Genomic DNA, 21,402 nt, shown 5'->3' with positions numbered 1-21,402 from the left:
AGCTGCTAACCAAGCTAGTTAGCTAGCCAACTACCCCTGGTGACTATCTTCTCTCCCACGACCCCATTCAATTTACTGCAAGGTTCTGTGCGTCAGGCCCGACTGAACCAAGGGGCCACACAAAGGGAGGACTTTGACAAGCAAGAGAGATGTATAATCTTCGGTAACGCTTCACTTAAAGCAAATAGAATATTTTTCACTTGAAGCAAATATTTTTTTCCCCTGAGAGATGATTGTTTTTTGTATTTAGATTAGTGATAAACCTAGTGATTGTTGAGTTTCGACTTCTGGGGGGGAGCTGTTTTAAAACATTGTGTAATTTTCTATGTTGAGTGTTTACAGTGAATATTGAGCACACATTTTACTCTTAAAAATGTAATTTCTGATATAGGGAGTTCCCGTAATTTTTTGGTGTTTCAAACATTTCGCCCCGCAATGGAAAATGTTAAAAACCTCTGCTTTAACCTTTATTTTTTTTTGTTTAAACTCATCTTTATTAAAGCAATTTTTAACATTTTACAAACATAATAGGTTCAACCATATAATTACAAATCTGTTTTCACATCAATACATGGGTTCATTATTAGGCTACTTAACATGATTTACATATTTAATAGTGTCCATGTACGTTTTTTGTAGGTCAACTTGTTTTTTTTGGACAGTAACCCGGCCTAGACTCCCCAAGCACATAGGAAGGATCATATTCTCTGGGAGGATAGCACCTTGAGAGGAACCAGACTCAGAGGGGTCTGCACTATGGATGGTATGCAACGCATTATCTAAACCCATTATAATCCTATGGGAATGGGATCCTCGCTACAAAATAAACGGCAGGTGAAATATGATACCATAGGCCTATGGGTCATTAGGCCTAATGATATTGTATGTTTAACGAGAGATGTTGCATACAGATGACTGGTTTATGTCTTAATGAGCGTGTTTATAATGAAGACATTAATTTAGAGACAAAACCTAGCGACCTTGTCAATAGGTTCGGACCTCTTGGTGTAATTGTTGACAGTCGCTGGACCTGGTTTTGAGTCCCGTTTAGGACTACCCCACAAATTCGCTGTTGGTGTCAGAGGTGGGATAGTGCCTGTGAGGCCATCGGAGAGGCGTGTTCACGTGAGGGAATTGGTATGGAGACGCTTTGGGACATGCAGTTCTGAAGGAAAGGGGTAATGTAGCAACTTTGTCATGAGGTTCGTAACCTCTTTGCATAACTGTTAAGGTTTTGGCTTGACAGTCACTGGACGCGGGTTCAAGTCCCGGGCGGGGCTACCCCCTGAATTTGCTACAATATATTGTATAATGTTTGTAGGCTATGTGTTTATTGGGCTGGGATGATCATAATCATTTACTAGTGTTGTTTGTAGAAGTCTCTACCCTCACATCAACCACTGTGTTCCTCCTCATTAAGACATGTGTCCTTCCTTTCTGGATAAATTAGGTCTGACCACAACCTCTACAATTATCACCCTACCTGAGAGAATAGCAGATTTCTAATGCCAGTTTCCATGGAGATACATTTTCTGCCACTTGTTACAATGCGTTCTACACTTGGTGCAGCGTACAGCTTAGAGCTGTGGAGGAGCAGCATGACATTTCATGACATTGCCTGAGGGAAAGAGCACCTCTGAGGCCAATGTGTTAGGTGTGAGAACAAGATTCATGCCCTACTATAATAGTGACGTAAAATACAGTACAGCGTCATCATTAGTCTAATGGTTTCCTTCGTATTTCACAGTACATCATTTGTCTGACAATGGCTTTTAAGGCCGTTATAAAACACTCAAGACAGAGCAGGGAATTTATTATGATATCTCAAGTGAACAAGAAGCCTACATACAAATTGGCAGTAGGCGCAGTGACATACAGCATTTAACCCATGTTAAGGTTTTGCATTTAATGTCTTAGGTCTATATTTTCTAGTGAATTCGTTGATCAATTCCAAGAGTAATGCATTTTCTAAATATTGACACCGCAATATGTACAATTGATAAAATGGGTTACCAGCTAATACAGCAGTACCATACACATTTTTTATTGGAATCTAAGTCTTTTTAATTTGTGTATGCGAACCATTTGTATTTTTTATTAACTTTTGTCAAATAGTATTACAAATACTCCCCCAAATATTAAACAGTGCTGCAGTATATTGTATACTATTTGACTATACTAATTCATATTATTTTACACCATCAAAGCTATAGAAAAGACTGAAGATCAGTAGCCTATCTGAAAAAAATAATTAGAGGGCATGGTATTATGCGAATTAATCTAATGGCAGCAAGAGCAAAGCTCCGGCAATCATACATTGTGCAGACCTCTACACACCCACATTAAAAACCATGCTCGTCATGTGCAATAGTAAAGATAGGTAAATATTTCCAAAAATACTGTGTTTAAAACACCTCTAGTGGGAAATCCACATGGATGAATCAGAATGGCTGCATGGGATCTTTCCTCAGCTAAATTAGCTGCTTAACGGGGATGGGGAGGAATCCATCACATGGCAACGTGAAGGAGGGGGTTAACACTACAGCATGCGCTGGTGTCCCAGAGGACTGCTGCTGCCACTTGCCTGCCTCTCCTTCTGCAAGCCACACTGAGAGCAGACCAAACAGACATTTTCTCTCTCCATTCTCATAGCTTGTATTAGGCATAGGCAACTGCGGACACAGAGATAACATAAGAAGAGAGAGGGTCAGGCTGTGTTGGAGGTTTCCTCTATATTACTACCTCGTGCATTTCCTTTAGAAACCTCTCTTCCCCTTTTTTTTGCAGTGGTATGAAAAGACGTGATGCCTGTGAGGCAGTACATAATGGGGGAGGGGTAGAGGAGGCAGACACGACACAATACGAATGAGTGGGAGTAGGGAGGAGAGAAGAGGGAGGGAGAGAGTGAGCATTTCTTGCAGTCGTTCAGGCTAGCAGAGAGGCATGCGATTGGCTGAGGGGGAGAATAGCGTCACGGCCACAGTGAGGGGAGCTCTGAGGATGCACGGCTGAGCTGGGAGGAAACATTACATTCACTGGGAGTTTGCATGGAGAAGAGCTGAGCCTTCAACCAGCTGCACCCTGGGAAGTGGCGCCTTCTGCAAATTAATCAGTCCCTCAGGTGACATCATTTGGCCTCTACCGTTCCCCTAAGGACTCTTCACATCCAGCCCTCGTTGATTCGTCTGTTCTGTCTGCTCTAACAGCCCTCCATCTTCTCCAGCCATGAACTACCTGCGCCGACGCCTCTCTGACAGCACCTTCATCTCCAACCTGCCCAATGGCTACATGACAGACCTCCAGAGGCCTGACCCTGCTCAGCCTCCACCCCCAGCTACAGCAGGCCCAGCCAAGTCTCCCACGGCTGGGACCACGCCGCCCGCCATCTCCCCTACCCCCTCCCCTGCCCCAGAGAGGAAACCCCAGCAGTCCCAGTCCAGTGGGGCAGGCTTCTTCAGCTCCATCACCAATGTAGTCAAGCAGACTGCGGCCTCGGCGGGACTGGTGGAGCAGACCACGGTCACGACACCCAAGAAGTTTAAGATCCTCCTGGTCATCGACGAACCACAACAGGAGTGGTGAGGCAACATGCTGTGTCTTGCTGTAAAATGATGTAATGTAATTATGTGAATTATTGTGTTGATGTATGTGTTGTTTGTGTTCTGTAACATTGGAGCGGCTCTTGGCCAGGTCACTGGTGTGAAACTGATAATCTGCTCAGGTTCCTTCTTGAAAAGAGGAGCTCTCAGATGGTCCTGGCTTGTGGTAAAGAAAAGGTTAAAACAACCTGTCAGCCAACAAGTATGGCGTCCAACTCCGCTTATAAGATTTGAACAGGTTACTGCTGTGGATGGTCTGATGCCAGTGCAGGTCGCTCTAATAACAAAACACAGATGCAGCTACTCAGGAGGAGACGAGGAAACAAAGTCCACTGACTCACCATGTTAATGACATTACAGCATCAGGGAGTCTTTTTATGGCTTGCCTCATCCAAATACGGTGGTTTCCTGCAGTAATTGACAGGCATTCAGGGGTTTATGCCCTTTTTGACATGATTGAAATTTCAAAATGACAGATTGGCCTTGCAGCAGGAGGAAAATTCTATATGTTTTGAGGATGTTTGACTTGGTATTCCAAGAAACCCATGTGAATTCTGCTGCTATTTTTAATATTAGGTCAGTTTCTTGCAACCACCTGTGAGCATGCGCCAGACTTAAACCCATTTAATTGATGAGTCTGATCAACCCAATGTACTCTAACATGGCTTTGCATCATTGTTGAGAAAGGCAATTTCATGATATTCAACAGCCAGCGAGAGCATGGGAAAATGCATGTGTGTTTTCTCTATTGAGTAAAGACTGCAGTGCTTTCCAGTCATCAGTGAGGTTTCCTTTCCCTTCCTGCTCAATGATAGGATCCCTGGTCACATGACCACCTGTCCACAATTACAGAGAGTCAATCCACAGAATTTATCTTTGGCCAATCATGCGAAGACAACACATGGCATCATTGTAGGAATAGGTAATACATAGACTAGATACATTTCTAGCAATAGAAATGGAGCTAAAAGGGATGGTATGTGTGTGCTCTGCGTTACAATGCTAGTTCAGACGGACACCTCTCTTTAATGCTGTGTGTTGAGGAGGCAGGCAGGAGAGAAGGCAGATCATGACATGAATCCAAAGAGCTGATAGCATATATTAAAGGCCTAATGCAGCTGTTTTTTGTGTCAATATCAAATCATTTCTGGACAACTATTAAGTACCTTGCTGTAATAGTTTTGCATTAAAATGGTCAAAAAGAAACAGAAATAGCTTCTTAGCAAAAATAACTGTTTCTCAAGTAAGAATTTTGCTAGGATGGTCTGGGATTGGTCTGAGTAAGGAGGGGGCGTGATATGTAATCAGAAAACTAGCTGTTATTGGCAGAGAGGTTTGGAGCTCTCTTTTTTGTTGGTCTATATTAACTTATACTGCCTGGTGATGTCACCAGTCAGGCCAAAACTCCACCCATGTAAACCCTGCAGATTTAGAAGTATGTTTCATCAGCTGTTGTACAATATGATACAAAACACAGGAACACTGAATTCTGCACTGGGCCTTTAAAGGGATGGCACAGCAGCACTGACAGGTAGCTAGCTATTGCCTCACCTAAGAGCTACTTTACATCAAGCCTCTTTTTCCAATGTTCTATAAAATGTATAGCAACTGCAGTGTTGTGAGTGAGAGGGTTTACTTATTATATAATATATGGTGGAAAGGCGGATTTATGCAGTAAGGAATTCTACAGAACCTTTCAGTGACAGACACAAACTTACATAACTGTCTGCACAGCATCCCACGCCAGACATCCTTCTTCATATCGCATATCCTGCTTTGAAGAGGTAATTGCGAGATATATTGTAGATAGTGGCCTACATTATCACATAGCAGAGTCCTGAAGAAGGTAGCATGAAGATGTTTTTAGATTTTGTGATTCTTGCTATGTGTTTTGTCTTGTGAATTCAAATTAACTAGATATATTTGCATCAGCTGATTTTCCTCAGACATGTGCAGCTATATACAGTGGTCTATCTATATACAGTGGTCTGTATACAGTAGGCTATGTGCAGTAGGCTATATACAGTGGTCTATATACAGTGGTATATGTGCAGTAGGCTATATACAGTGTTCTATATACAATGGTCTATATGCAGATGGAAACTGTAGCCTGAGGGACACATCTGCATTTGGATGACATGTTGCTTTCTGGAGAGTGGCTATTCCAGGAGTCCTGTGTGTATGTATGATTCATCTCACCATGCAAAATGGCTGCTATCACAATAACAAAGGCAGAGTGGACAGATTCCGTTTATTGGCATATGGCATACTGCAGATGCATTTATGATATGGATGTGTATGTTGAATCATTGCAAGCTCCTTTTAACAATAATGATCGCTATGCTTGCACTGCAGATATAGCCTAAGTAATGCTAGATATTTGAATACATGTCACATTGTATCACGTCTGAGGGTGCCCATTAAAGGTAATAGAAACCCAGATAAATCCTAGTAAGATCATACTCATGTCATTTTAAATGATGCCATGTCTTTTGGCTCCACATAACAGCAGACAGTCAACAACCTGAGAAGAAATGTAATCATAGTTTTCTTATGGGATATGGGAATGTATCTATAATCATTAAATGTAATCATAGTTTTCTTATGGGATATGGGAATGTATCTATAATCATTAAATGTAATCATTGTTTTCTTATGGGATATGGGAATGCGCCTATAATCATTAAATGTAATCATTGTTTTCTTATGGGATATGGGAATGCACCTATAATCATTAAATGTAATCATTGTTTTCTTATGGGATATGGGAATGCACCTATAATCATTAAATGTAATCATTGTTTTCTTATGGGATATGGGAATGCATCTATAATCATTAAAATGTAATAATTGTTTTCTTATGGGATATGGGAATGCACCTATAATCATTAAATGTAATCATTGTTTTCTTATGGGATATGGGAATGCGCCTATAATCATTAAATGTAATCATTGTTTTCTTATGGGATATGGGAATGCATCTATAATCATTAAATGTAATCATAGTTTTCTTATGGGATATGGGAATGTATCTATAATCATTAAATGTAATCATTGTTTTCTTATGGGATATGGGAATGCGCCTATAATCATTAAATGTAATCATTGTTTTCTTATGGGATATGGGAATGCACCTATAATCATTAAATGTAATCATTGTTTTCTTATGGGATATGGGAATGCACCTATAATCATTAAATGTAATCATTGTTTTCTTATGGGATATGGGAATGCATCTATAATCATTAAAATGTAATCATTGTTTTCTTATGGGATATGGGAATGCATCTATAATCATTAAATGTAATCATTGTTTTCTTATGGGATATGGGAATGCATCTATAATCATTAACTGTAATCATTGTTTTCTTATGGGATATGGGAATGCACCTATAATCATTAAATGTAATCATTGTTTTCTTATGGGATATGGGAATGCACCTATAATCATTAAATGTAATCATTGTTTTCTTATGGGATATGGGAATGCACCTATAATCATTAAATGTAATCATTGTTTTCTTATGGGATATGGGAATGCATCTATAATCATTAAATGTAATCATTGTTTTCTTATGGGATATGGGAATGCGCCTATAATCATTAAATGTAATCATTGTTTTCTTATGGGATATGGGAATGCGCCTATAATCATTAAATGTAATCATTGTTTTCTTATGGGATATGGGAATGCGCCTATAATCATTAAATGTAATCATTGTTTTCTTATGGGATATGGGAATGCATCTATAATCATTAAATGTAATCATTGTTTTCTTATGGGATATGGGAATGCATCTATAATCATTAAATGTAATCATTGTTTTCTTATGGGATATGGGAATGCGCCTATAATCATTAAATGTAATCATTGTTTTCTTATGGGATATGGGAATGCGCCTATAATCATTAAATGTAATCATTGTTTTCTTATGGGATATGGGAATGCATCTATAATCATTAAATGTAATCATTGTTTTCTTATGGGATATGGGAATGCATCTATAATCATTAAATGTAATCATTGTTTTCTTATGGGATATGGGAATGCGCCTATAATCATTAAATGTAATCATTGTTTTCTTATGGGATATGGGAATGCATCTATAATCATTAAATGTAATCATTGTTTTCTTGTGGGATATGGGAATGCACCTATAATCATTAAATGTAATCATTGTTTTCTTATGGGATATGGGAATGCATCTATAATCATTAAATGTAATCATTGTTTTCTTATGGGATATGGGAATGCGCCTATAATCATTAAATGTAATCATTGTTTTCTTATGGGATATGGGAATGCGCCTATAATCATTAAATGTAATCATTGTTTTCTTATGGGATATGGGAATGCGCCTATAATCATTAAATGTAATCATTGTTTTCTTATGGGATATGGGAATGCGCCTATAATCATTAAATGTAATCATTGTTTTCTTATGGGATATGGGAATGCGCCTATAATCATTAAATGTAATCATTGTTTTCTTATGGGATATGGGAATGCATCTATAATCATTAAATGTAATCATTGTTTTCTTATGGGATATGGGAATGCATCTATAATCATTAAATGTAATCATTGTTTTCTTATGGGATATGGGAATGCATCTATAATCATTAAATGTAATCATTGTTTTCTTATGGGATATGGGAATGCATCTATAATCATTAAATGTAATCATTGTTTTCTTATGGGATATGGGAATGCATCTATAATCATTAAATGTAATCATTGTTTTCTTATGGGATATGGGAATGCATCTATAATCATTAAATGTAATCATTGTTTTCTTATGGGATATGGGAATGCATCTATAATCATTAAATGTAATCATTGTTTTCTTATGGGATATGGGAATGCATCTATAATCATTAAATGTAATCATTGTTTTCTTATGGGATATGGGAATGCATCTATAATCATTAAATGTAATCATTGTTTTCTTATGGGATATGGGAATGCACCTATAATCATTAAATGTAATCATTGTTTTCTTATGGGATATGGGAATGCACCTATAATCATTAAATGTAATCATTGTTTTCTTATGGGATATGGGAATGCATCTATAATCATTAAATGTAATCATTGTTTTCTTATGGGATATGGGAATGCATCTATAATCATTAAATGTAATCATTGTTTTCTTATGGGATATGGGAATGCATCTATAATCATTAAATGTAATCATTGTTTTCTTATGGGATATGGGAATGCACCTATAATCATTAAATGTAATCATTGTTTTCTTATGGGATATGGGAATGCACCTATAATCATTAAATGTAATCATTGTTTTCTTATGGGATATGGGAATGCATCTATAATCATTAAATGTAATCATTGTTTTCTTATGGGATATGGGAATGCATCTATAATCATTAAATGTAATCATTGTTTTCTTATGGGATATGGGAATGCATCTATAATCATTAAATGTAATCATTGTTTTCTTATGGGATATGGGAATGCACCTATAATCATTAAATGTAATCATAGTTTTCTTATGGGATATGGGAATGCATCTATAATCATTAAATGTAATCATTGTTTTCTTATGGGATATGGGAATGCATCTATAATCATTAAATGTAATCATTGTTTTCTTATGGGATATGGGAATGCATCTATAATCATTAAATGTACCTGGATTGTTTTCGGTCTAATACCACATACAGTAATGCGAATCATGACCGGACTATCTGCACTGACTCCATTTTGCACTGACTCTATGCACACTCACATGACTATCCACACACACACACACACACACACACACACACACACACACACACACACACACACACACACACACACACACACACACACACACACACACACACACACACACACATAACCCACACACATATACACACGCATTCAGATGCCACACACACACACACACACACACACACACACACACACACACACACGTACACATGTACACATTCACTCATTATATACACTGCTGCTCATTTTTTAAATTTAATTATTATAATTATTATTATTATTATCTATCCTGATGCCTAGTCACTTTACCCCTGCATTCATATACAGTACCTACCTCAAACACCTCATACCCTAACACATTGGTATGGTATTGGTACTCCCTGTATATAGCACCATTCTTGCATGTTTTTATTTCTCTTGTGTCTTTACTCAATTATTTTGAACACTGCATCGTTGGGAAAGAGCTTGTAATGAAACATTTCCCTGTTGTATTCACATGCGGTGAATACAACACACCTGTTGTATTCACTGCATGTGACAAATGGCATTTGATTTGACATCAAAAGACTGGAATTTATCAAAAGGTCAACAGTTATGGAAACATTGAAGACATCTGAGTAAATTATGTTACCTTTCACAAATCATCTGTGGAGCCATCAGCTGAACGATCTCTCCAGCTAGGCATTTCATTGTTAGTCTACACTTGTTATTTATTAAGCGTGTGACGAATAATAACATTTGATTTGATTGATTTTGATTTGATTTGAAGCCTCTCCTGGCATCTTTGGCTGTTTCCCTGTTTCATGTTTCCGCCACTAGAGAGACCTGCCACTAGCTCCCAATGCCTGCCTCAGGCTCAGCATCACGGCTACATTACATGTGTCTACAATAACAGTGAGTCAGTTCTGAGGCCCTCTGAACTTTTATACTTGGTGACAACAGCGATGTGTTCAACAATAAGAGAGCTAGCTAGGGAACGTTTGTCTCTGTCTGATTGCTCCATTGATTGTGTAATTTCTCGTTACACTTTGGCCTTTTAGCTTGCGGTTGTATTTCATAAGGATGAGCTGTTTCTGACTGTAGGGTTTTACTTTTGTGTCGACATTAGCTTGTCTTTCAGCGCCCAATAAAATATATGTATTAGCATGTCTGGTGGTGATTCATTGTTCATTTAGTTTACTGATGTCACCATGAAGAGCGTAGGCCCAATTACAGATATGGATGTGATGAATACGTAATCACGTAATTGTCTTTGAGTCTAGAATTCTGGAATACAGGATATTCTGTTTGAACAAGAATAGTATTTAACCCATAAAATGATCAGATATCTACGTCAGACAATATATTACAACTTTAGTGTTTCCAGCATCTCCTCTGTTTTCAGATCTGATCGTTTTTACTCTGTAGGCCAACCTCATGTGATATCAACTCTGAACTCTTGACTAAAGGGGTTTGAGGGTTGTGTTTCAGTGTGGGATGGGCTGTTTCTGGGTCAGAAATGTTGTGCCCTGTGCAAGAGGTAAAGACAGAGGCTGACAAGCCGCAGTATAGTAGCCTTAGGACAGAGACTGAAATGGAATCTGACAGGAATACTTCAGACTCACACAACAGAAGGCTAAGCTAGGCTATGACCACTGGTTTCAGGCCTCAACACAAACCTGCTGCTGATTATTATGGTAGCAATGCGCTAACATCTTTCACAGTTTATCTCCTTATTATTATAGTTATGAATGTTGTTGCTGACAGTCCTTGTTTCTTGGCATTATCACTTCAGGGATTTAAGAAACCTTTTCTCCTACTCAACTATCTTAATAAAACTGTTGATTAGTTGTTGCTATGGAGAGCTAGACAAATTAACTTGCTAGAAACCAAACAGAGATGAAAACAGAATGTTCTGAAAATGTGATAAACTGGAGAATAGCACACTAGTATAATAACCAAAGCTTGCCTCAGTGACAGTGATTGTGCCAAATCATCCCTCCATTAGTGTGATTATATATTTAGCTAATCTAATGAAAATTGATTTAGAAGTAATTGCTCTAAGAATGGGTAAAATAATTCACAGTGTCAGGTTCTCTGTGAAAATGCCATTTGTCTTTCTGGGGCATAGCAACTGTGATATTCTAGCTTTTTTTGTGAATACATCCTGGCTCCTGTAGTCATATAAAAAAAGGGCATTTTTTTCAGCATGATGACACTCTCCCACTGTGTACCACATATATTATGCTGTCCTTGTAGGAGAGATCATGGCTCTAGGACTGACCCCAGGCCTGTATATCAGATCGACCGTCTGACACTGCTGCCTTCAAATGCCTCTTATGCTAGCTTTACTTTTACATGAACTCCTCTTTCCATGTACGCCATGAAGTGTACAATTCCCTTGTCCAATTATGTATATCTGCATCTGCCTTCTATACATTTAGCATGACTCCGTGAACGACTGTGTATGAAGGCAGTACCGTGGTGTCAGAGGTTGTCGAGCTGGAGTTGATCTGTCTAAGATGCACTACAGCCAAGGGCCCAGGACAACACATTATCTGTTATTAAAGTGTTATCTAGGGAACAGTCTTCCTTTGTGAAACCCTGACAGAAATGGGACAGCACTCACTCACAGAATGGCTGCTCAGTGCAATATCATCCTGCCTCAGAAGGAAACATCAAACAAAGCAGCACTTCTATTCCCTAGCTGCTCTTTGCCTGCTACCTGTTGGAAGTGGCATGGCAATTTCCCCTCGACTGACAGACTTTTAAATAGCTTTAAGATTGCATACTCACTAGTGGTTCTATATTGACTTTGTGCGTTGTAGGAATGAAGCATGTAGGCGAGATCACCATTACCATTATGCTGGAAGTATCACAAATATGGCATGCTGAAGACGCCTCTTCAGATCTTATTGATATACTAGCATGGTGAGATGAGTTGGACTACTGCTTGAGCTTCTCTGTTTCTTAGGTTTGGAGATAACGTAGAATAAAAGTAATTTCTTGAAGTCAGAAATAAACACTGATATATAGGAGATTATAAACTGGGTTGTTCGAGCCCTGAATGCTGATTGGCTGAAAGCCGGGATATATCAGACCGTTTACCATGGGTATGATAAAACACATATTTTTACTGGTCTAATTACGTTGGTAACCAGTTTATAATAGCAATATGGCAACTCAGGGGGTTAAAGTATATGGTCAATATACCACGGCTAAGTGCTGTATCTAGGCACTCGGCGTTGGGTCGTACATAAGATCAGCCCTTATCTGTGGTATATTTGCCATATACCACACTCACTCAGAACTTATTGCTCAATTAGAGTGGCAATCAGGAATAGAAGCTTCCCCTAACCTTTGATAAAGGATCAGATGGTTACAGTTAGGATTCGTTTCTGTCTTGTGACAGGAATGCTGTGCTATACATCACACGGTGGACAAGGACAGATGGAACTGTCTCACTTATCAGACAATTGTCAGAGGTTTGCTCTTGCCTCTTACAGTAGAGAGGCCACTGAGATAGACATTACTCATTCACTCAGTGTCGTAAAGTGGAGGTCACATACTGACTAGGAAAATTAAGACAAAATAGGCCTGTTAGTCAGAGTTTGCCTTTGTTTGACATATTAATCTAAAACAACTCATCAACAAAGGCAGTTAGTCCCAGCCGCTCTGTCGTCCTGCCCAGCCCTCTCTCTCTCTCTCTCTCTCTCTCTCTCTCTCTCTCTCTCTCTCTCTCTCTCTCTCTCTCTCTCTCTCTCTCTCACACTCATAATCGTTAAAAGTCTATCTAATTAACATAACACAAAAATCCCCATAAAAATCTGTCAATTTAAGACAGAGATGTTTTTTTGCATGGGCTGCGTCTCAATCCACTGTATGCGCCTGTGTCGGCCTTCCGCATTTGGGGTGGAACGTGGCAGAGCTACAGCGCTGTTTGTAAGACCAGGAGACGTCCCGGAAATGGCATTATGCTCCTACACAAGTGGCATGTACTTCATTCAATGCAGGAAGGTGTTATTCGAATGTGCAGTGGTCAGGGTGGTCAGGGTTTAATCATCTCTGCGTCAATGCATAGGCCCATGTAAACTAACCAGCTGCTGTTTGAACCTGGGCCTCCTGGTCGCAATAAAACAAGCATAGCATTAGCTAGGGAAACTAATGCAGGTATTCAGGAGTCAGCAACGGTTATTCATCATGTGAGTGTGATTCTGAACCCTCTTCCGCTATCCACATACATTCAGTACATCCTCCACAAGTAGGAACTGAATCAGGGAGACAGTTGTGACACCCATTCCTTACACCAACACTGACCTATCTAAAATGTCAGACATTGTCATTGTGGTTCTGTCTCTGAGTCGTGTCTTTGGCTGCACCACATATATCCATGTATCATAACACAGATAGATCATCGACAGGCTTTTCATTCCCTGTGTCTCTGCTGCTGTGACTCGTATTCAGATGATTGTTTTCCTCCACAGCCTCAGATAAATCCCTGACTCAAATTAGATCAGCAATAAATTATTCAGCCAGTCCTCACTAGGGTGTGTTTGACATATGGTACTGACGTGAAACAAACAAGTAGCAGATATATCAAATAATTTTTCCCATTGTATTTTTCTTCTGCTAGTAGACTTTGCTGCACACTGCTATGTGTCATTTCAATAGAAAGTGGAAACATGCTGGTCATTGAAACCTTGTATGGCTCTACTGTAGGCCTAATTGCATCACATTTAGGTTACTTTGGCCATTGAACTATACAGCAACATTTTAGAGAAGGTTTGTCATAAGACTATTTAGGTTTTTAGACCTCCATAGAGAACAGCCATTTTGTAATCTTTAGTGGAGGAATATCCCATTGAAAGCTGTACACTACTCTACAGCACGGTTCCAGTTGAGGTTTTGGCCGTTGAAAAGCTTGACATAGTTCATTGGCTAGGAGCAACACCGTGGCAACATTGAGGAGAGGAGAGGCAATGCTTTCAACAGTCCCCTGACACTTAGTTTGTTCCAGGTCACTAAGATTGTCTCCATTGATTAACCTCCCTTCCCGTCGCTCATCACTTTAAGAGCATGGCGAAGGTCTCCTCTCTTTGTCTGTGGGGCGGCAGGGTAGCCTAGTGGCGTTGAACTAGTAACCGGAAGGTTGCAAGTTCAAACCCCCGAGCTGACAATGTACAAATCTGTCGTTCTGCCCCTGAACAGGCAGTAAACCACTGTTCCACTGTTCCTAGGCCGTCATTGAAAATAAGAATTTGTTCTTAACTGACTTAAATAAATAAATCAATAAAAAAATCAATAAATGCACTGTGTGTGGGTTCAATAATAGCCAGCCTGCCTGTCTGCAGGGAATGAGTGCCAGTACCTCTGTATAGACATAGCTCGATGCTAAGCGGATATTAACATGCGCTCAGTAGACTAAGATCCACCAGACTAAGATCCACCAAACAAACACTTTTTTCATCCATTTAATGGAATTATAAAATGTATCTCGTTCCGAGGGCTTTTGACTACAATGCACCATTCAGTAACGATCCACTAGATGGAAGCAAACGCTGCAACACGGGGGACTACTTACATTTCATAAAGGACAAAAACAAATCAAAACATAAAGTGATTAGTAGTGAATATGTCACTACCTTGACTTTATCACTTTAACAATTCTCCATGACATGTTTATCTGAGGGGAATGTGTCACAAGACAGAATGTTTGGGTAATGGTGTGGTGTGTATTTAAAGTCTTTGCTCCATAAAATCCATATTGATGCATTTTAAAGTCAATGAAGTGTCTTATTCAATATTTGTGATTGTAAATTGATGGAAGGCGTTCACAGAGGAAGGTGATCACAAGGAATCAATAGCAGAAGGATCTATCAGTGTTATCTCATCATGTCCTCTAAAGGTTCATCAATTATCTTCCCTGTTGCCTAGGGCCAAACTCTTCAGAGGGAAGAAAGTACACAGAGATTATGACATCAAAGTCGAACAGGTAAGCCTCATTTGGCAAACTGCATCGATTTACTTTTGGCACCTGTCTCAGATAGAGTTGTCTACATCGACACTTTTAGTCCATTGCAGCCAATACATATATAGCTCCACCCACCAGCCTCCTCTGATCTGTGCTGTATTCATAACTATTGATATACGTTCAGTTAATCAGATGGATCTGTATGTTTACCTACCATGCAGGCTGAGTTCAGTGAGATCAATGTCATAGCTCACTCCAACGGGTCCTGTAATGTGGACATGCAGGTTCTGAGGAACGGTACCAGGGTGGCCAGGTGAGACACGTGCAGATGTGCACACACACACACACACACACACACACACACACACACACACACACACACACACACACACACACACACACACACACACCACAAGACACACACACCACAAGACACACACACCACAAGACACACACACACACACACACCACAAGACACACACACCACAAAATCATTGGCACTTCACCAGTGCCCTTATAGACAATTTTTCATAAGCAACCCATTCAATACTCCAACATGAAATCTGAAAATGTGCCATGGTTCACTTTACATGTGAAGGTCAACCCAGTTTGAATTTCTCTCTGAAGCATCTGTGTATTTATGTTTTACAGATCATTCAAGCCTGACTTTGTCCTCATCCGCCAACACGCCTTCAGTATGACCCAGAACGAGGACTTCCGTAACATGATCATTGGTCTGCAGTATGGGGGCATCCCCAGTATCAACTCCCTGGAGTCCATCTACAACCTGTGTGACAAGCCCTGGGCGGTAGGCAGACAGAAGGCTGGCTGCGTGCAATGCGTGAGACTTGTTTATTTGTGTCTTAAGTCAGTGGCACAACTTCACTAATGGATGTCTGTTTGTCTCTAGTTTGCACAGCTAATAAGCACCTACAGGAAGCTTGGTGCAGAGAAGTTCCCTCTGATCGAACAGACCTTCTATCCCAACTACAAGGAGATGGTAAGAACGTAATCATGTCTTCTGAAATATAGCCTTTAATGTGGACTTGTTTTTCTTCATTGTATCAAACCAGGCATAAAACAATCATGTCTGACGGTTTATCACTCAGGTTACCATGCCAACGTTTCCTGTAGTTGTGAAAATTGGACACGCTCACTCGGGAGTAGGAAAGGTAATAATGTTATTAAGGCTTGATGTTGTTATTCTGTAGACTGTGGGGCTGCTAGTGGAAGGTGGTGTGTGTTGTGTCCAGGTGAAGGTGGATAACCACAGTAAGTTCCAGGACATAGTCAGTGTGGTGGCTCTCACCCAGACCTACACCACCACAGAGCCCCTCATCGACTCCAAGTACGACATCAGAATTCAGAAGATTGGTAATGACTACAAGGCTTACATGTACGTACTATTCCCCATTTTGTATTCATGATTATTCCTCTGTTGTAAGCAAATGTAAACATCTGGGAACCTTTAAATGTTCCACATTTAGCATAAGGATCTGACTTGTTTTCCAATAATCCAGAAGTGTAATCGAATTAATCCAAGACTATTGAATTTGTGAATCCTTGAATTAACAATCAACAGGGACTTTAATATGTTTACGATTTGTATAATGTCTCATACGTTATAGGAGGACCTCAATCTCTGGCAACTGGAAGAGCAACACAGGCTCAGCCATGTTGGAACAAGTGGCCATGACTGACAGGTATGAGTCCTTAACAGCATCACTGACAATGCTTCCGTTCTAAAAGGACAAGACAAGGGAATCTCAGACAATGGCCTGTCTCATTACCAAAGCCAATTATCATTCATGTAGCTCATTATGCAACAATGTAAATGGCTGTATTGATACAAGTTAGCACTCTGTACTGTGTTCTCTCTGAATGATACAAAATTGATAAGCAATTTGAGTAATTATAATCCTACATGCAAATTATCTCTATTAAATAGCATCACATTTCACCTTGACTGTGACACTATGTAAGACCACTAGTGTCAGATCTGTACTCCTTGGCCTGTGTTCAGGTACAAGCTGTGGGTTGACACCTGCTCAGAGATCTTCGGAGGGTTGGATATCTGTGCTGTCAAAGCCATTCATGGAAAGGATGCGAAAGATTACATCACTGAGGTAGGTGTTCCCTAGTAAGTGTAACATTCACAGCTCCTGAAATATTGCAGGAATTTTTATGATTAATTATTTAATTATTCAGCTGCTCTCAACACCCTGAGGCAGTTCTCTTATTAAATATTTTGAAATATTCAACATCTTTGTTAACCAATGTATTGATGTATTCCATATCCTTGTTAGGTCGCTATCTGGTTGTTATGGGAACAGCAGCCTAGACATATTTCACAGATGGCACAACTGTTGAGAACATGGGATGGTATCCAAACATAGTTCCGAACCATTCAGTTAAACCTTCACTTTAACCAAATGTGATTCACCATCTACTGTCCTTCCTCCATAACCTACTCCACGTCCAACTTCTTTTCCTCTGGTAGTATTACCATCTTCCGTGTGTGTCAGGTGGTGGGGTCGTCCATGTCGCTGGTAGGAGAGCATCAGGCAGAGGACAGGCAGCTCATCACTGACATGGTGATAGCCAAGATGAACCAGGCAGTAGGACGGACACCCGCGTGGTCCTCTAACAGACCAACCACCATGCAGCCATCACAGGTATGGTGCAGTTGGCTACATACACCACTGTATGGGAATATGATCAGTCATAGTCTCACAGGCTTTTAGGAAATCCTGTTTGAGAGCCTTCACCTGTATTACAGTTCAGTGTATAACATCCATATTACTGTGTCTTAGTAACTAGTGTATAGCTACATTTGTTTATAGCCTTTGTGTATTGTCAGATTTGTATAAAACTAACATTGGATCCATATTCTTGTTTGAAAAGTACATTGTTTAAAGCAGTATGAAAACAGAACTGTGTCATAAGGACATTTAACTGTAGTGTCTCTGGGAGTATCACTTAGTTTTATGTGTTTGCAGAGTGGTGGCCAGAAGGACCTGGTGGTTGATCCCAAGACTGGCGCTACACGCCCTCCTCAAGGTTGTCTGCAGTACATTCTCGACTGTAATGGCGTTGCAGTGGGGCCAAAACCCGTCCAGGCCAACTAATTAGCCCGCCAGAGAGGAAGTCTATGTAATATTGAAATGATGATGACGTACATTAGCTGAACACAAAGCAGAGAGGAGGGGAGGGGGTTGGGGAGAGACGGTAGACGGACTGAGATGTGGCTGGTGTTAGTTTGGTCCAGAATGTACTGCTGGCATGGACAGTGTTTCTCCTCTATGCAGTGTCAAGATGTACTGTCCACGTGTTTCCCTGTTGATTTAGTGTGCTTTTAACGGTCGCCTCTGTTTCTCTGTAGCCGTGGTTTTCTTTGGGGCTGTTGTTGACGGTGTAATAAGCAGATTGTGCCTACACTGAGTCCAGTGCTGCTGTGTGTGCCCAATGTTTGATTCAGTCCTCATTCATAATCTGACCTCCCTCTAAACCCCCCTGTTTATTTCTCCATTTTGGTGTGTACTTTTAGATATTGTCAAACTGGTTTATCGTGCAGTTTGACGTTTGTGTATATGTCAATATGTAAATGTGTGTGCGTATGACTGTATTGGTGATTATTTTCATACATTTACTAATATAATAGGTATTTCTTTTTGGTTTTGCATGAATGATACGAAGGAAGGTAACAGTATGTTTTTAAATGTCAGATGATCAATCAGGATGTTTCTTTAGTGACATCACTGGTATAGTTCCAAACTACTGTCCCTGTGATTTATGCATTGTGAATGTGTCATAATATGGAATACATATTGTATAAGTTCTACATAAACAACCAAGTGTTAGTGCTAAGGAAGCTGATGAGCACACCAATACATACAGCCAGATCACATCTAAGTAGACCTTCATTGATCAAAGGGAGGTTCGAGACATGAAACGTAGTTGCTGTTCCTTTATCCATTATTAGCAGATAGACTACCCATACTACGCTCAGTGAAGGTTGCTATTCAACCGACTCCTAGCAAGACAGTTCTTTGACAGTTTTATAAACTGTCTCTATGCACAGAACACAGCCATAGATGTCTTCATGTGTATGAGGACAAACATATTAGATAACTTACAAAATTACAATAGACTACTCTAGCTTTTGAGAGAAAATAAATATTTGACTTTTGTTATCACTCAGCACTTCTAATCACAGTCCCCCACTGTAAATATATGGGATTGGTTTGTGGCAGCTGCAGTTGGATCAGGAAACAGGAGAGCTTGTGGTAGAGTTAGAGAGTAACTGTGATAGTAGAATGCTCTCATTAAGATTTATTAACAGAATGACTCTAGAGGTGTGTCCATTATCTAATAAGATTACAGTAATAACCATTTCCTCTTAGGCCTATGATGCATGTGTTTGTGATATTTCAGGAAGTGAAGTAATCCAATTAGTCCTGTCACTTTCAATTATGTTGTCAAGTAGAAAAACTAAATTGTGCTTCAGTAAAATAGTCAAGGTTTTACATAATATATATAAATGACTAGGTATAAGGTTTCTGATATCACCATACACATACCGTCCAGGCTTAATATGAATGACCGTAGTGGCGTTGCCATGATGATGGTGATGCTGCTGTGTATTGCAGTGATGATATGCGTGGAGTTATGCTTATGTTACTGCCATTTAAAGATTCTTTGACATTTTTGCCTTATCATACTCATACTGAGTTAATGGAGAGTGCAATATATATATGTTTTTAACTTTATATTCTTTATATTTTTAGTACCAGATCTTCTACCATAATCTATTCATAGAGCTATATTCACAAGTGGGATGCAAACATTTTCCCAAAGCTAACACGGTTGTAAGTGAAAAACACTTGCATTAATTAGTAGTTATTAGAAGCATGTGTCCTATTTGGTGAAACTAAGAATACATCTACATCAAGATAATTGTAAATGTGTGTCCCATTCTAAAACACTTTGTTACTAACAGAATTGTACAAACAAACTATGTTTGGCAAGCTCAGTGTGCAAGTTCTTTTCCTAGGTGTATGAAATAACATTGTGTCTGTGCAGATAGCCTAACCCAGTGAGTAACCCTGTAAAAGCCTTGCCTGTGGCTTTATGGTTTTGTGTTTTGATTTGTGGAGTAAAATGCCATGACGCTCTGTCCATCTAAAAAAGTGAGGATAGAGCGGCGCCACCAAGGTCCTTAATAGTTGCATAGTGACATAGTTGTTGTGTAATTGATTGATTTAAAGGAGTTATTGTCGGGGGAAATTCAAAATCAGCCTTCCTGCCCAGGTGAAAATCCTTTGCTAGTTGAGATTTTCATACCTGCAGGGTTGCATCTATTTGGGACCAGGGTTGCTACTACCTGTTAAGTGTGCACTCTTGGAACTAGTGTTGAACTGTTTGAAAAAGTCCAGTACAGATAACAATATATTATAGAAACATACCACACGTTGATATTTTCCCCTTGTCACTGGCAATAAAGCTTCCTTTGCAATATATGTTCAGTCTGTTTTGCTGTATTTGTTATGGTTGTATAAACAAAACTAGGCCTATATCAACGAGCAAATCAGCCTATATTGTGTCACTATGTACAGTATATATATTGGAAAGGGAGACTCCTTTAAAATGTCAGTTTATAGAAAGGTATGTGGAGCAAGAAGACCAACAGACACAGGCGAAGAAAGGCCTACTAATGGTAGTCAAAGTATGTATTTATCATATTATTAAAGTTTGGAAAACCAAATAAATTAGCAAACATATTGTTTTGTCAAAACCCCTCCATCTATACCCTCATGAAGCATGTACACCCCACATTGCATTGCTTCTAATGCATGACATGATATCTGCATTATTGTAATATCATATCCTCCCTGCTTTGTGTTTCTTTATCTTGTAACTTTTACCTCCTCCATTGACAAGTGTTGATTTTAGACTGTCTACTGTTATTGTCACATGGTTTTAGGGACAAAATGACCAATACAAATGTGAAAAGGGTACAGACTAAAATTCAAAGCCTTTGGTACATGATTCAATATACTCTCTCCACTGCAAAAGTGTGATCATATCATTAAGTATTTCTTGTACAAAAATTAGAG

At 39.4% G+C, this 21,402-nt stretch overlaps 1 protein-coding gene across 1 annotated transcript; it reads left to right on the top strand.

The window, feature by feature from the left end:
• Nucleotides 1-16: 16 nt before the first annotated feature.
• LOC118359631 (synapsin-2-like) lies at nt 17-20,805 on the top strand. The gene is made up of 12 exons (XM_052482000.1): nt 17-163; nt 3,207-3,578; nt 15,250-15,307; nt 15,508-15,599; nt 15,938-16,094; nt 16,197-16,286; nt 16,396-16,458; nt 16,540-16,682; nt 16,915-16,989; nt 17,310-17,412; nt 17,812-17,961; nt 18,286-20,805. The coding sequence occupies exons 1-12, from the start codon at nt 150-152 to the stop codon at nt 18,412-18,414; spliced, it is 1,446 nt and encodes a 481-aa protein (XP_052337960.1). The 5' UTR covers nt 17-149; the 3' UTR covers nt 18,415-20,805.
• The last annotated feature ends 597 nt before the right edge of the window (nt 20,806-21,402 follow it).

The sequence above is a fragment of the Oncorhynchus keta genome, chromosome 27 (genome assembly GCF_023373465.1).
Source record: "Oncorhynchus keta strain PuntledgeMale-10-30-2019 chromosome 27, Oket_V2, whole genome shotgun sequence".
Classification (NCBI taxonomy): domain Eukaryota; kingdom Metazoa; phylum Chordata; class Actinopteri; order Salmoniformes; family Salmonidae; genus Oncorhynchus; species Oncorhynchus keta.
Note: the sequence above shows the minus strand (reverse complement) of the source record. Positions and strands in the feature narration are given on the sequence as shown.